This window comes from Lissotriton helveticus, chromosome 5_1 (assembly GCF_964261635.1).
Source record: "Lissotriton helveticus chromosome 5_1, aLisHel1.1, whole genome shotgun sequence".
Taxonomy (NCBI): domain Eukaryota; kingdom Metazoa; phylum Chordata; class Amphibia; order Caudata; family Salamandridae; genus Lissotriton; species Lissotriton helveticus.
The window spans coordinates 727,648,736-727,665,883 of NC_136065.1; the positions used below are offsets into that span (position 1 = coordinate 727,648,736).

General features: G+C 44.7%; 1 protein-coding gene across 6 annotated transcripts in view; it reads left to right on the forward strand.

Annotated features, from left to right (window-relative positions):
- Window positions 1-17,148, forward strand: part of CCAR1 (cell division cycle and apoptosis regulator 1) — a 1,607,854-nt gene that overhangs the window by 1,274,224 nt on the left and 316,482 nt on the right. For all 6 annotated transcript variants that reach the window (XM_078643192.1, XM_078643189.1, XM_078643190.1 and 3 more), the window contains one exon: window positions 766-886. In XM_078643192.1, coding sequence (XP_078499318.1) covers window positions 766-886 — 121 coding nt within the window. The remainder of the gene's footprint in view (window positions 1-765; window positions 887-17,148) is intronic.

Genomic DNA, 17,148 nt, shown 5'->3' on the forward strand with positions numbered 1-17,148 from the left:
CAAGTTAAAAGCGTTCTTTAAAAAAACAAAGTTCCACTGGATTATCCCCCCAAGGCTGCGAGCGGAAAGAAATCCACTGTTGCTACTGCCAGATACCACTGCACAAGTAGAGAAGTTATAACCAGAAAATAAACTAACTGTCAAAGATGTTGTTGAGAATGCTTTCTAGATAATGGACAGTAGCTTAAACAATTTTAATGTGCCGCATTCCTACCTACTTTGAGAAAGTTTTCCGCACAGCTTTTCCTCCACGGTTAAGGAAAGTTGAGCCATTTCAGGTTCTCGTAGCCTTTCACACATCTAATGCATGTCACGAGATGTAGATAATGCAGATTCCATTTGTGCGGAGTTTCCTTACATGAAGTCTGAAAATGTGAATCAACTTGAAAAGGGGATAACCCAGGCACTTGGCATGATAGACAGTGTATCCGCATGGGCATCCTTCGGCGGTGGCATCTCACACTGGTTAATTGACTTACTAGGAGTCCTAGGTGCCAACATTAGATATGTGCCTGCCAGTAAAATACATATGCTGGTTATACCTTGTTGAGCGATTCTTGAGAGAGAAATGCCTTTCGGTATAGGTGTCCAAACCAAAAATAGATAGAAAAATGCAAATTGACTTTTCAAGAAATGTAGGTGATTTAACGGACCCCATCGTAGTACAAGTGGGGCTAAAACATGATTTCTAGAATATTATGCACACTGTATGTTGCTGGGAAGTTCCTCATTAATATTAATTGTTCCTGTTTTATTGAATTTAAGGTCAAGAAAATTATGAATAAAGTAGCCCTGCGAGAATCTTGCTTTTACCGAAAATTAACTGATGCCACAAAAGATGAAATAAATATTGCGATCAGTGAGGAGCTACAAGAAGATATGTTAGGTAAGATATTAGCAACCATCTTTGTCATAGGTTGCCATTATGGAGAGAGGATTTTGTTAATTGTTTTGCTTTGTAGCTTTACAAAACTGATAGTGGATGTGTGTCAATGCCAACAGTAACAGTACAGCTCAGGCTCAATAAACTTTATTTCGGTTAAACGTAACCATAAAAGTACAGACACTTTATTTTTTACAAAAAGGAATTTGAAATGTTATCTACATGGGGGTCCATTTGTCTTAGTCATACTGTAAAGTAAGTATATGCACCAGTCTCATAAAGTTCAGTGTGCAAAATGCGGAAAAAAAGTATCTTGTGCAAATATAAACATGCATATCATAAAAATGCATTGAGCAAAATACACAAAATCAAGACTTAGTAGAATTTACATCACATGCCCTGTAGGAAATATTTCACTTTCCCACAATATTCCTTAAGCGAACAGCAGCCAAGTTGTGGGCCTGCATCACAGTCTGTGTTCTTTTATTAATTATTACTTAATATTCTGTAGTTCAACACATGTTTAGCATACTGATAATTAATTGTTATAGAAATTAAATGATACTTTCCAAACAGCTGTTAACAAAATTAATTTTGTGGCAAGGCATCCCATTTTGCATGGAAATCCTCAAATGTATCATGTAGCACCTCATACTACGTTTACAAAGGGAAATACTTTTGGGGAAAACTCTCATAATTTATAATATCTTTCATGCCGGCATTAGCTAGCTTGTGCAAAACCGACTCCACTCTAGACATCCAAAATTTAAAAAATGACTCTCATAAAGCGACAAATTAAAGTTTAAACAAGTATTTGCAATGCAATAGGTCTCGCATTAGGAAAGTTTGAGCTGTTGGTATTGTAAATGACAATTTTTTTATTTATATGTTGTTTTTGAAAATAGCGAAACTAATAGCTGTCATTTACAATGCCAATTGTAATAAGTTTCACAAATGTGACACCTATAGCATTTGTAATGCAATATGTGTTGTATTTACTTGACTTAGATGTATTGATATTACAAATACCAATGGCTTTTAATTTTTTTAATAATTAATACTTAAATAAAAGTTATTGTAATTTATAATGGCAATATCTTAAACTTTTGTAAAAAACTTTTGTGAAGATTATGTTCAGTGTATTTTATTGTGACGAAAATCCAAGAACAGAAGTGAAATATTAACATCTTTTTGTGACATTTGTAATAAAGCTTGAAACATTGAGAGAACATATTTGAACCAGTTGTTGTTGAATGGTTGCACAGATTGAGGCTGTGGTGGCGCTGAGTGATGTTGTGGTGGCGACGAGTAATGCTGTGGTGTTCAGTGATGCTGTGGTAGCGCATAGTGATGTTGTGGTGCCCCTGAGTGATGCTGTTGTGGTGCTGAGTGATGCTGTGGTGATGCGATAGATAGAGTGAGTGCGATAGATAAGAGTGAGTGCGATAAACTGAGTGCGATAGAGTGAGTGCAACTGATAGAGTGAGTGCGACAGATAGAGTGAGTGCGACAGATAGAGTGAGTTCGACAGATAGAGTGAGTGCGACAGATAGAGTGAGTGCGACAGATAGAGTGAGTGCGACAGATAGAGTGAGTGCGACAGAGTGAGTGCGATAGAGTGAGTGCAATAGAGTGAGGACAATAGAGTGAGGGCGATAGAGTGAGGGCGATAGAGTGAGGGCGATAGAGTGAGGGCGATAGAGTGAGGGCGATAGAGTGAGGGCGATAGAGTGAGGGCGATAGAGTGAGGGCGATAAAGTGAGGGCGATAGAGTGAGGGCGATAGAGTGAGGGCGATAGAGTGAGGGCGATAGTGTGACGGCGATAGATAGAGTGAGGGCGATAGATAAAGTGAGGGCGATGGATAGAGTGAGGGCGGCGGATGGATAGAGTGAGGGCGGCGGATGGATAGAGTGAGGGCGGCGGATGGATAGAGTGAGGGCGGCGGATGGATAGAGTGAGGGCGGCGGATGGATAGAGTGAGGGCGGCGGATGGATAGAGTGAGGGCGATGGATAGAGTGAGGGCGATGGATAGAGTGAGGGCGGCGGATGGATAGAGTGAGGGCGGCGGATGGATAGAGTGAGGGCGATGGATAGAGTGAGGGCGATGGATAGAGTGAGGGCGATGGATAGAGTGAGGGCGATGGATAGAGTGAGGGCGATGGATAGAGTGAGGGCGATGGATAGAGTGAGGGCGATGGATAGAGTGAGGGCGATGGATAGAGTGAGGGCGATGGATAGAGTGAGGGCGATGGATAGAGTGAGGGCGATGGATAGAGTGAGGGCGATGGATAGAGTGAGGGCGATGGATAGAGTGAGGGCGATGGATAGATGGATAGAGTGAGGGCGATGGATAGATGGATAGAGTGAGGGCGATGGATAGATGGATAGAGTGAGGGCGATGGATAGATGGATAGAGTGAGGGCGATGGATAGATGGATAGAGTGAGGGCGATGGATAGATAGATAGACAGATAGAGTGAGGGCGATAGATAGACATGGATTACATGGACAGACAACATCTATATCCCTTTCGAACTCCCAGTGACAGCTAACACAGCTACAAATAACCTGGGTAGGAAGTCGTGTCTGCTCCAGGGGAAACCCTGCTGGAAAGATTTGATAGGACAACCGGAGTTTCTGACCAGAGCAGTAGGATCCATGCCATCTCCGATGGGAGACCCGGCCAGGGACAGTCAGGCCTTCAGGGAATGGATGACTGCCCTAAGCACAGGAAAAGGCTATGCTGCACCAAAGCCGAGGGTCAGTAGGAAACAGAGACCTTCAGCCCCCTGGTTTTCCCCAACCCTGAAAGAAGAGCAAAGGAAGGTCAGGGCTCTTGAGCGGATTTGGCGGATTAACTATACGGAATCTGACCAGAATCAGTATAAAATTGCCCGCCGCCTCTATCATGGGATGATAAAAACGGCCAAAAAGGAATATTACACGGAAGCCATAACAAAAAGTAACAACAAACAGAAAGAAATCGTTAATATGTGGAAAAGTAAATTTTGCCATGTTCTGTGTCCCTACGCGTCCTCCATCATATGTTATGTGTGCATGATTAATATGCATATGTATCCCCATGTTCGATTAAAGACGCAATTACAGTTGTGTCCATCACTAGTATGCCAGTTTCCAGTTCTCGTGAAAGCTACGAGTATCAGGCCTATGTAAAGTTACGTTGCCACGTTTCCCAGTGTGCACGTTATTCCATTGTAAAGTCCCCGTTTCTAGGCCTCAAAAGGGCCCGGACACCAGATTCAGCTCCTGTCTCCTGAGCCCTCGCTGAGGAGCGATACAGCCCCCACCTGTATCCCTGACCCTTCACTTACTTCCTGCCTCGCAGTGCCCGGTTCAGCCTGGCTCTACCTCTGAGTCTGCCAAGAGTATGTTATGATTCTAGTTATCAGTCCAGCCCTCCTTCTCTGCATTCCTAAAGTTACTGAATCGCATCAATAGTTTCCGTCATTGTCTAGCCTTTACGTCTCCATGTAAGAGAAATACTGTATTAATGGTCATTTAATATTCTTCATCACGCACTACATGTAGAATAATGCATGCTCCAGTCTTAGAATCAAGTTAGCCTTTCCCCTCCTGACTTCTAGTTTATATCAACATGTTCTCTAAACATCAGATACTAGATACTGTTTAGGTACATGTCGCCTTGACTCTCCAGACTTCAGTCTCTGCTCCTAGCACAGAGTTCGTAGCCCCCAGCTTCTCCTAGTAACACGTCATTGCCAGTTTGCGCGCACCACCAGGTTAGAGGTCCTGGCTCCTTAGGTAGCCCCCTCCATGTTTCCGCCCTATTCATGACATATTCTGTTACGTTTGCATCACATGTCTATGTATACGCCCTGTTACACCTACTTTCACCCTTATCTTTCGCGACTGCTACGCGTCACACCCACTGCTCCGCCTATCATATGTACTGTAATGTAACTGTTTTTCTATATATGCTTGTGTATTGTTATTAAATGCTAGCGCGCTCATCCCAGATCCAGCCCCGGCAGCTGCCGGGCCCTGCCATCCTATTCCTATGCAGGTTGTCCTGTTCCTGTCCTTTATGCTGTAATAAACCTGCAAACTCCTACTACCTCGAATCTTGACTCTTATTTATTGAGCTATCTGTTATTGCTATGCCTAGTCAAACCTAGATCCGGTATTATTTATTTATATACCACATAATGGCGCCCGAACAGGGACTTGCCCTTTCCCCACGCGTCGGTGAAGCCACGCCGGCCCCCTGACCCTCTGCAGTCGTGACGGAACTCCTCTGCGCACCGGCAGATATTTCTGCTTCAAGTATCCCTCAGGCCCACGGAGGAGACGGAGGAGGCGGTCCAGCATCCAGACGAGACGGTGGAGGAACGCGGCGAGTCCCGACCAGAGCCCAAGCCGAGAGTCCAAGGTCCGAGGTATCCGGAGGCCCACCCGTAACAGAAGTCCGAAGTTCGTCCGTCCGGCGTCGAAGCAGTCCAGTCCAGTCCGAGGCCTTCCGTTCTTGCTGCCCGGTGAGTACCGTTGCTGGGGTAGTATCTAGACAGGGTCAATCTAAATTGTCTCTGGTCCGATGGGTCTGGGTACGCAGATCTGAAACGAAGTGTTCACCTAGGTGGATACGGGTCTTGATGCGTCCCTTTATGGGACCGGTATGTTCCGTGCTGTTTCAGCAGCGCATCCAGTAATTCTAGCCTGTTCCGTTCTCGAGAAATTCATGTGTTTCTGTTCTCAGTGTTCCAGGTAGTATTCTGTCCGAACTGTTGCTTCATAATGTTATTCAATGTATTTTCAATGTCGTGGTATGCCTGAATTGTTTTCTCAATTGTTATTGTTCCTCGTGTATTGTATTGTGTTCAGATTCAAGTTTGCAATGTCCCTCTTTTCGAGATTACGTCAGTTAAAAACCAGAAAGGGTCTGCTAGAAGAAGCAGTTCCTGTCCCGCCTAGGGACAGTCCAGGTCATTTTATGTATCAGAAGCATGGCATAAGCGCCATATTGTATCTAGATTTATGGGTAGAGTATACCAAGGAGTTAGAAGAAAAGTATAGATGGCCCGTATCAGGTACATGGGATGCCGAGTGCATCATGAGAGTAGAAGAAGCATTATGGAAAAAGAAAGCCAGACAGTCACAGAAAGACGCCATCGAGTTATGGCGCAAAGAATCTCATAAAAGAACCGAAAAAGAAATCAGAAAGTCTGAATTAAGTCGAGAATCCTTAGAACGAGCCCAAGAAAGGGAATTAATCGAGATAGGTGAACGAGTTAAAACCGAACAGTCAGACAGACAGAGGAACGCCCTCATTAAGGGTATGTATCCTCTTCTTGCCGAGGGCTTGCCAAAAGCGACCCCGGAGGCATCCAGTAATTTTCCGCCACCACTAGTTCCGACCAAGCTACGTCACAAACCGACTGCAGCTGATATTTTCATCTCGTCCTATTTGGACGACACAGTCCCGGAATATGCAAATCCCGCTCCGCCAGTCCCTGTAAATCAGGCACTTCCTGCTCCTCCAGACACCGGGGCACCCCTTGCAGTACCTGCTACGGCACCCCCGGTCCAGCCTGCATTTCAAATTCCCGCTCTGCCAGCACGAAGAGCATCAGTCGATGGTTCCAGTTTAGGGGCCGCAGGAGGAGGTCCTCCTCAGACCCCGCCGCCAAATAGACGTCCAGGAGCAGTCGAGTTACATGAACGTGCGTTACAGCGTACGCCTAAATATCAGTCCATTGCAGAAATCAGGCGAGCTCTTACTGAATGCTGTTATGATCCAGTTCCAGGCGAGGATAGTATGGTTATATTTTCCGTGCGTGTTAGGCAGGTGTCCGAATACTTGGTCACTTTACCGAATATGAAGGAAGATCTAGACAGAATATATCGTTTCATGCGTACAGGGGATGATCCAGAAAGTATTAGTGAAGTCATGTCTCAAAGGAAAGTTGAGATCCAGCTCATGATATTAAAGTTTCTGATTAATTGTCTAATAAGGGAACAAGATTATCCGACCAAAGATCAAGTCGAAATGAGAACCCTGACAAGGTGGAGTGAGAATATAGCCGAGGGTAAGCACAAGACTATCAGTAGTATAGAGAGTATGTACAAGAAAATTCGTAAAGAAATAATAAAGTTACACGAACAACGTAAAGCAGCACAAGTAAGCGAGAAAGAAAATGACTCTTCTACAGAAGAGGTAGAGGACGAGAATCCCGCCAGAATTGCGTATGTAGGAAAATCTAGATTTCCAGACCGCCATTTACGCCTAGAACACAAGAAAATTTTTCATCATCCAGCACCAGAACAAGGTTCTCTGGAACAAGTATTTCAAGCTACCGATCACATTCTGAAATCACGAATCGGTTACAGTGAATTAAGTACTATGCATGAACAAGAACTAGTCCGATCAGCAGTCCGATGGATTACTGATTCTACCACTTTTCCAGACGAAATAGTGGCACAAATGTTTCTGAAATTGCCCCCAGCCGAGCAACGACTGGTGGGTATGTATATGATCCAGTACCTCATTACATTGTATGAGGGTCAACATTCTGATCCAGGTCCGTTACATGATGTCCTGAACGAGTTACTCCAGTATAAATGGAAAGGTTTAGGTACTGATTTAATTAGTGTCATTCTAGAACAGCGCCACAAATATAGAACGTTTTTGAACCCGCATTTTGTTCATGTCTCACCCCCAGAAAGTAAACCCTTTTACATAGACAGACAGAATCCGTTACGAGAAGAGCATCCAGTTAAGACAGAGGGTGGTGAAATGCAACGAGTGTTTGTTTACACCCCTATCACAAAGATGGAACTCTTAGAGATGAAAAAATTAATTCCCTGTCATGATAAAGATCCAGCAGGGTTCCACCGAGAATTAAAAGACATGCTCCGTATGGGAGAATACACGTATCCAGATATTATTAAAATGTTAAAGGTCCTGTTGCCCGCAGGGGTATATGAGAAACTCAAGGAAAAAGAATGGGAGGTGGGAGAGAAAAAGATCGATTGGGCAGTTCTAGAAGCTGAAGATAAGGCACGAGTACCAGGTACCGGTCTTGGAGATAAATGTAAAGAATTACCTGAACTGTTAATACAAGTTTTGCCCAGATTATTAGCAACTAAAAAGGAAGACTGGGATGCAATCTCAGCATGTAAACAGAAACAAGACGAAGACACTAGTGATTTTTACTCTAGATTTGAAAAATGTTTTATTATAAACAGTGGCCTCAAGACGAGTAGCGAGTCATACCCTCATCTTTTTGTTACTAAACTAGTCGAGAATTCAAGTCCACCAATTAAAAAACGAGTTTTGAAAGTCGAAAGTACCTGGCAAGCTAATACCCCGTCCCAGATGTTACAGATGCTTCAATATCACCAGAATAGAATCAGAGAAGAGCAAGAGCACGAGAGAAAACGTATGAAAGACACGAAAATGAAAGTACTAGTTGCACAATCTGTTCCTCAAGACAGTCAGAAGAGGGGTCCGAATCAAGCCAGTCATCCCGCAGCTCCCGTTAAAGGAAACTGCAATTATTGTAAACAGCCAGGTCATTTTATAAACGAGTGTGCAGTTCTGAAACACAACATAGCTACCGGTAAGACTAAAGAAAGACCACGTCCGCCCAGACAAGAGCAAGTTTCACAGACTCCTCAGCCACAGAATGCACAACAGACAGTTACTGTACCGCAGCCCATCGCTGCAACACAGCATGTTACACAGCAGATGTACCAGTATGCTCAGTCAGAGTATCCAGAGTATCAACCGTATTCATGAAACAGCCTAGAGAGGGAGGTAGGCTTGCCTCTCATCGAGATACCTGTAGATCAAGAAGGTCCCTATGTTCACAGTCAAGTATTAGGGAAAGACCGAAAGTTTCTGATTGATACAGGGGCAAGTAGGACCACCATCAGCCACGCCGAAGTTCCAGGGGCTCCGCTCTCAGGCTCTAGAAATGTTTCCCTTGGTTTTTCAGGAAAACCTATCGTAAATGAAATTTCAAAGCCAGTTACTCTAGAAGTAGGTCCACTGTCCCGCACTACTGATCTGTTACTTACTAAGTCATGTCCAGAAAATCTATTAGGCATTAAAACACTGAAAGAATTAGGTGCAGTTATTTGCTGTTCCCCAGAGGGAATACGATTGTTCCTACGTGACTTCAAGGGTCACTATGTATTACGATATTTTGATCCCAGATTGTCTAATGTTCCGCAGCATCTATGGGCGCGAGGTCCAACTGATGTTGGCTTTATGCAAATCACACCCCATCGTGTGACTCTCAAGCCAGGTGTAGTCCTACCACGAATCAGACAGTACAGATTGCCACCTGAGGCTGTAGCAGCCTTATCCAAAATTATTGACGAGCTCATGGCTCAAGGAGTAGTTGTAGAAACTGACTCCAATGTATGTAATTCTCCGATCATTCCTGTCATGAAACGTACTGATCCAAATGCACCTCCAGTATATCGATTAGTGATTGACCTTCGAGAACTTAATAAATGTATTATTCCCCAGTACCCAGTTGTCCCAGATATCTCTTCCCTATTGACAGCCATTGATTCCGAAGCTTCATTTTTTACAGTCATAGACCTCAAGAACGCGTTTTTCAGTGTCCCCATTCATCCAGACAGCCAGTTTCTTTTCGGATTTTGTTTAAATGGAAGGAGCTATATGTTCACACGAGCTCCTCAAGGTTTCACAGAAAGTCCTAGTATTTACAGTCAAGCACTTAAGAGACAACTAGACAACATTCACATGCCAACTGACACTGCCCTGCTCCAATATGTTGACGATCTACTGATCACAGCCCGTTCTGAACGTGCTTGCGAGCAAGCATCACTTACAGTCTTGTATTTCCTTGCCGAGATGGGGCACAAGGTGTCCCCTTCGAAGCTTCAATTTTGTGTCCAGCAAGTGATCTACTTAGGCCACTTGCTGTCCAAGTGGGGTAGGCAGTTGACACCTGACCGTATTCAGTTAATAGCGAGTCTTCCTCAGCCCAAGACCCAGAAGGAGGTACGTGCTTTTATCGGCCTTACTTCTTATTGCAGACAATGGATTCCTCAGTATGCATTTCTAGCCAAGCCACTGATACAGTTAACGACACAGGAGGCAGCGGTATCGACTGTTCTCCCTTGGACATCTGAACATACACTTAGTTTTAATGAATTAAAGAAAGCCCTATGTCAAGCTCCAGTTCTAGCAACACCGAACTACAGTAAGCCTTTTACACTTTTCGTCACTGAACGCGAAGGTACAGCATTATCTGTCCTCACACAAGATCAAGCAGGACAATACAAGCCTTGTGCTTATTTTTCGAGCACATTAGATCCTGTAGCCCAGGCTCTGCCTGCGTGTCTCAAGTCAGTTGCAGCCACAGCACTAGCTATCAGACAAAGTGATTCCATAGTATTAGGACACTCTCTGACAGTACAAGTTCCACACTCTGTGGAAGTTCTTTTAAACCGAACACAAACTCAGCACTTGACAATTGCACGTTTAACAGGTTATGAATTGACACTGTTTCAGCCACACATAGAAATCAGACGCTGCAACGTCCTAAACCCTGCTACATTGTTACCATCAGTTACTTTGAATCCTGCCACACACGACTGTGTGGAAGTAGTTAACATCATGACCAAGCCAAGACAAGATCTGACAGATATTCCATTACCAGATCCCGACCTGACACTTTATGTGGATGGTTCATGCATGAGAACAAGTACAGGAGAACTAGTAGCCGCGTATGCAGTGACTACCGACACTGAAGTTATTGAAACACACCGTATTGACACCCTGTCTGCTCAAGCAGCAGAGCTAGTTGCTCTGACACAAGCCTGCATTCACGCCAAGAACCTGAAAGTTAATGTTTACACCGATTCACGTTACGCATTTGGAGTTGTACACGACTTCGGAGTGCTCTGGCAGGAGAGAGGTTTCATGACTTCTCATGGAACCAAGATTCAGCATGGTCTCCTTATTCAAGCTCTGTTAGATGCCATACACTTACTGACATCCATTGCTATCATGAAATGCAAAGCACATACGAAAGTTACTGACACTATTTCCCAAGGTAATGATCTAGCAGATCGCACAGCCAAGCTTACAGCACAGGCTCCAGACATTTCAGTTAAGCCAACACAGACACTTACTCCAGATCCGACTACATGTATGACAGTTAAGGACCCTACACAAGATGTCATAGACATACAGTTACATGCTACTCCCGATGAAATCAAGAAATGGTCCGAACAAGGAGGGGTCCAGACAGATCAGGGATGGGTAACGAAGGGTAAAACCACATGGTTTCTCCCCGACTCCATGGTTCAAGTCATTATCAATACCGCACATAGTCCAGCACATTTAGGAGAAAAAGCTATGTTAGACAGTATCCAGAACATTTGGTTCAACAAGCATTTGCGAGCTGCAGCCAAGCAGAAAGTCCGTACCTGTATGATATGTTGCCAGTTTAATCCAGGTAAAAGTGTCCCGGTGGAACAAGGTGGATTCCAGCCTCCTGACCACCCTTTTGAAGTCCTCCAGATGGATTATATTCAGATGGAGCGATGTCGAGGTTTCAAGTATGTCCTCGTAGTTGTATGCGCTTTGTCCAGGTGGACAGAAGCATATCCAGTCCCAGATTACACAGCCGCGACCACTGCCAAGCAGTTGGTTCGTGAATTCTTCCCCCGTTATGGACTCCCTAGAGTCGTATATTCTGACAACGGCCAGCCATTCTCATCTGAGTTGATGAAACATGTTTCCCTTTTGTTAGGGTACCAGTGGAAGTTTCATTGTGTACGCCATCCAGAAGCAGCTGGTCTCGTAGAGAGACATAATCAGACCCTGAAAATTCGCATTGCCAAAGTATGTCAAGAGAAAGGTGTGGACTGGCTAGTAGCTCTGCCAGTTGCCCTGTTCTATATGCGCATGGTCGCACATTCCAGATCAGGTCTGTCCCCGTATGAGGTCGTTTTCGGCCGCCCCCCTAACATGTGGGGTACTCCTAGACCCCGAAGTATTACAGATGTTTCAAGTAATATGCTGACAGATTACCTAGCTTCCTTGATGTCTGCCCTCAACTCTTGTTGTTCACAGGTTGCCGCCGCCTTTCCAGACAATACCGAGGTGGCACCGCATGAAATCGTTCCCGGATCCATGGTCCTAGTGCGAAATTTTGATCGTTCAAGTCCGCTGGAGCCTCGCTGGAAGGAGCCCCGACAGATCCTCCTGGCCACCCGTACAGCCGTGAAGTTGGAGGGACGCAAAGGCTGGGTGCATCTTTCGCATATCAAAAAATTTTATGGATTGAAACCAGTTTCAAAGAACATTTCCGAGGATTTAAAGGACTGCCAAAGTACTATTCTTAAGGACTGTCCCGCAAAAGACACTGTTACTGCACCCTCCCTGTTAGAGACAACTCCGCAACAGGAGTATAAGAAAAAGTTAAGGTCTAGTAAAATAAGTCAGCCAGTTTGATTGTCTAAGTCCTCCCCTAGGTGAAACGGTTAGACCGGTTTCTGACATGTATAAAATAGACCCCCATAGTGAGAGAGTTAGTCAAAACTCAATCCGATGTATCGTTTTTCTAAGTTTCATATTATTTCTCAGCATTATGATTTCCTGCACCAGTTATGCATTTTATCTGTATTTTCCAGTTTCTCATGTAAATAAGTCTTCTAATGTTACAGTAGAGCACACGTTTAGTGATCTGCCTCCTCATGAACTCTCTTATCGCCTCGCTATGCGTAACAATTCTTTTATCCGCATGTTACATTATTCACACCAGACCAGCAATGCCACTAATTGTTGGGTGTGTGGTCGACTCCCCCCTTTCCAGACACCGAAGGGAGTTCTGCCACTCTTTCCTTATCCATTTTCTCATAATGGTTCGTGTGGAGCATGGTCCACGTTAACGTCATCCTCAACAGATATGTCTTTCCTTAACAGTACATGTTTCCCAGACAAGCAAGGTCTTCCCCACAGAACAGGGTTAGATCTAGAGAATGAAGTTTACAATTTAGGTAATTATTCTTCGAATTTCATGGTCCTGAATGTTCAGTCTGATTCTACTCCGAACTTACCTGCTATTTCAGTATTACCAGTCAAAGGCGAATTATGTGTCCGAAATAATGGTTCCGTACTTGTAGGACATAGTGATTGTACTACTATTGTCAAGTATAGTGACAGTAGGAAATCTATTTTTAAAGCTTCACGTCATTCTTATTTTATTTGTGGTCAAACCGCATATGTTCGTCTGCCCCTCGATTGGGAGGGAACCTGTTACATTGCCTTCCTACTGCCACCAGTTTTCCTAGCCCCATCTGATTATCATAGAAACACACATCTAGTACACATTAGACATACAAGGGAGATTGAGTCCCCGATTGTCGATTATACTGAAACTGCTCTAGAACAGTATACAGATTTCAATAGAGGTTTCTTCTTCTTTATAGGCCCTATCCAGAACAGTAAGCTAATCCGTAGGTTAACCAGAACCCTTGAAGCTGTAGTAAATGAGACTGCCTCTGCTCTAGGTAACTTAACAGAAGAGCAATCTGCTATGAGATTTGTCGTGCTCCAAAATCGTCTCGTCCTTGACGTCATACTGGCCGATAGGGGCGGGGCCTGTCGAGTCATCGGATCTAGTTGCTGCATTTTCATTCCAAATAACGCGCCGTCTGTTTATTCAGCTATAACCAGACTCCATAAAATTGCCCATCTGTTACACCAAGACCCAGGCACCTGGACATGGTCCGGTTGGTTCTGGAATATAATTTCCGCCTGGGGATGGAAGGTCTTGTCCTTTCTAGGTATTGCAGTAGCGATCATATTCAGTTGCTGCCTCTGTATACAATGTGGCCCTGCGATTTGCGGCATTTGTGCTACCTCTTGTATTCCTAGTCCCAAGTCCCGTTCTAAATCCCGTTCCAAGAAAATTCGAGACGAACAATTGATACTGTATGAAATGATAGATGGTATCATGAATATTGATGTTTCCTGATGGAAACGTAGTGACAAGGAGGGAATGTGGAAAAGTAAATTTTGCCATGTTCTGTGTCCCTACGCGTCCTCCATCATATGTTATGTGTGCATGATTAATATGCATATGTATCCCCATGTTCGATTAAAGACGCAATTACAGTTGTGTCCATCACTAGTATGCCAGTTTCCAGTTCTCGAGAAAGCTACGAGTATCAGGCCTATGTAAAGTTACGTTGCCACGTTTCCCAGTGTGCACGTTATTCCATTGTAAAGTCCCCGTTTCTAGGCCTCAAAAGGGCCCGGACACCAGATTCAGCTCCTGTCTCCTGAGCCCTCGCTGAGGAGCGATACAGCCCCCACCTGTATCCCTGACCCTTCACTTACTTCCTGCCTCGCAGTGCCCGGTTCAGCCTGGCTCTACCTCTGAGTCTGCCAAGAGTATGTTATGATTCTAGTTATCAGTCCAGCCCTCCTTCTCTGCATTCCTAAAGTTACTGAATCGCATCAATAGTTTCCGTCATTGTCTAGCCTTTACGTCTCCATGTAAGAGAAATACTGTATTAATGGTCATTTAATATTCTTCATCACGCACTACATGTAGAATAATGCATGCTCCAGTCTTAGAATCAAGTTAGCCTTTCCCCTCCTGACTTCTAGTTTATATCAACATGTTCTCTAAACATCAGATACTAGATACTGTTTAGGTACATGTCGCCTTGACTCTCCAGACTTCAGTCTCTGCTCCTAGCACAGAGTTCGTAGCCCCCAGCTTCTCCTAGTAACACGTCATTGCCAGTTTGCGCGCACCACCAGGTTAGAGGTCCTGGCTCCTTAGGTAGCCCCCTCCATGTTTCCGCCCTATTCATGACATATTCTGTTACGTTTGCATCACATGTCTATGTATACGCCCTGTTACACCTACTTTCACCCTTATCTTTCGCGACTGCTACGCGTCACACCCACTGCTCCGCCTATCATATGTACTGTAATGTAACTGTTTTTCTATATATGCTTGTGTATTGTTATTAAATGCTAGCGCGCTCATCCCAGATCCAGCCCCGGCAGCTGCCGGGCCCTGCCATCCTATTCCTATGCAGGTTGTCCTGTTCCTGTCCTTTATGCTGTAATAAACCTGCAAACTCCTACTACCTCGAATCTTGACTCTTATTTATTGAGCTATCTGTTATTGCTATGCCTAGTCAAACCTAGATCCGGTATTATTTATTTATATACCACAAATATCGTCAACACCTTCATTAACCCCAAAACTATGCAGAGAGACATTCCCCCCTCTCAAACTCTATGCAACACCATTGCAGACTTTTTTGAGAATAACATTCTAATGCTCACTAAAGATTTCCCCCACCCTCTACCTCAAGAGGAGATTTTAATAAAAAAGTGCCAACATAACGATGGACCTCATGTCCTCTTTCCAACCTGTTAGCCTAGAGGAATCCCGGACAGAAATCCTTAAGATAAAATCAGGCTCACCGTTCGACCCCTGCCCTCCGTTTGTTCTCCACACATTGGTAGAGATTGCAAATCCCATCGTCAACAATATTATAAACTTCTCACTCAACTTAGGCTTAGTCCCTGAAGAATGGAAACTTGCAGCAGTTAAGCCCCTGCAAAAAAAACTGTTACCAGACCCCACAACTCTTACAAATCTGCGACCCATTTCCCTACTTCCTACCTTCTGTAAACTAACAGAAAAATCTGTAAATAAACAGCTAACTGCCTTCCTGGAGGCCAATAACATCTGGCACCCCAACCAAGCAGGTTTTAGAGCTCAGCACTCGACCGAGTCAGCTCTAATCTTTACCTCCGAAACACTCAGAGCCGCAATGGACCAGGGAAAGAAAGCAGTTCTGGTACTCCTAGACCTGTCCGCGGCTTTCGACACGGTGTCCCATACCATCTTGGTAGACCGTCTAGCCGCGGCAGGAATAGCCGGAAGTGTACTGGACTGGCTGAAAAGTTTCGTAGCAAATAGGCGACAAGTGGTCACCCTAGGCCATTTCAGGTCAGAAGGAAAACGACTCAACTCAGGAGGGCCCCAGGGCTCCTGACTGAGCCCGACGCTCTTCAATGTTTATATGGCCCCCCTGATTGCCCTCATATCATCCTTTGGCATAAATACCATCTCATATGCGGATGATACACAGCTCATCCTGGTAATGGAGGACGATACCTGTGAGGCTGAAGTCAAGCTTAAAGACTGCCTTAAAGCCACGTTCCAATGGATGAACATGAACCATCTCAAATGCAACTCTGGGAAAACGGAGATTCTACCCTTTGGAAAAGGGAACATGTTCAACCCCACACTATGGTGGCCAGAGGACGCCATTGTCCCCCCAAACACTGCTCTCTCCGTCCGAAACTTAGGGATTAAATTCGACCTCTCCCTGAGTTTCAAACAGCAAGCAGTGGCCGTAGCAGGGACCTGCTTCGGCATAATAAAAGGGTTCAGAACATTTTTCGACCTTATCCCCTTTTCAGCAAGAAAAAGGGTTGCAGTAGCACTCATAACATCACGCCTCGACTACTGCAACAGCCTATATGCAGGCACTAACAGAGCAGTCTGCCACAAACTGCAAATGGTGCAACATGCAGCGGCTAGACTGGTGCTAGGATGGAAAAGGAGGACCTCAGCCACAGCAGCAATGGACATTCTGCACTGGCTGCCAATCCACAAGCGGGTGCTTTTTAAAAACCTCCTAATTACCTTCAGGGCCTTCAATGGAAATGGACCCAGCTACATTCAGAGCATGTTCCAACACTACACTCCCTCACGATGTCTGAGATCCCAAAATGCCAACCTCCTCACCATCCCCAAATTCAGACTTAAAACCAGAGGAGGAAAAGCTCTGGCAGTCTTGGGCTCCAAAGCCTGGAACATACTCCCACCACCCCTCCGTCAAATCACCACAGAAACAGCCTTCAGAAAGGCCCTCAAAACCTGGGTTTACACCTTATCTGACTCACAATGTAAAAACCTAATCTAAACCTACCAACCTATTTCACTACATGAACAAGGCCTCCTGTTTGTTCCTCTCTAAAGCGCCAAGATGCTCCCTGGAGTGTAGTCCGCGCTATACAAGAACCTTTTACATTACATTACATTAGATAGAGTGAGGGCGATAGATAGATAGAGTGAGGGCGATAGATAGATAGAGTGAGGACGATGGATAGATAGATAGACAGATAGAGTGAGGGCGATAGAGTGAGGGCGATGGATAGATAGATAGACAGAGTGAGGGCGATGGATAGATGGAGTG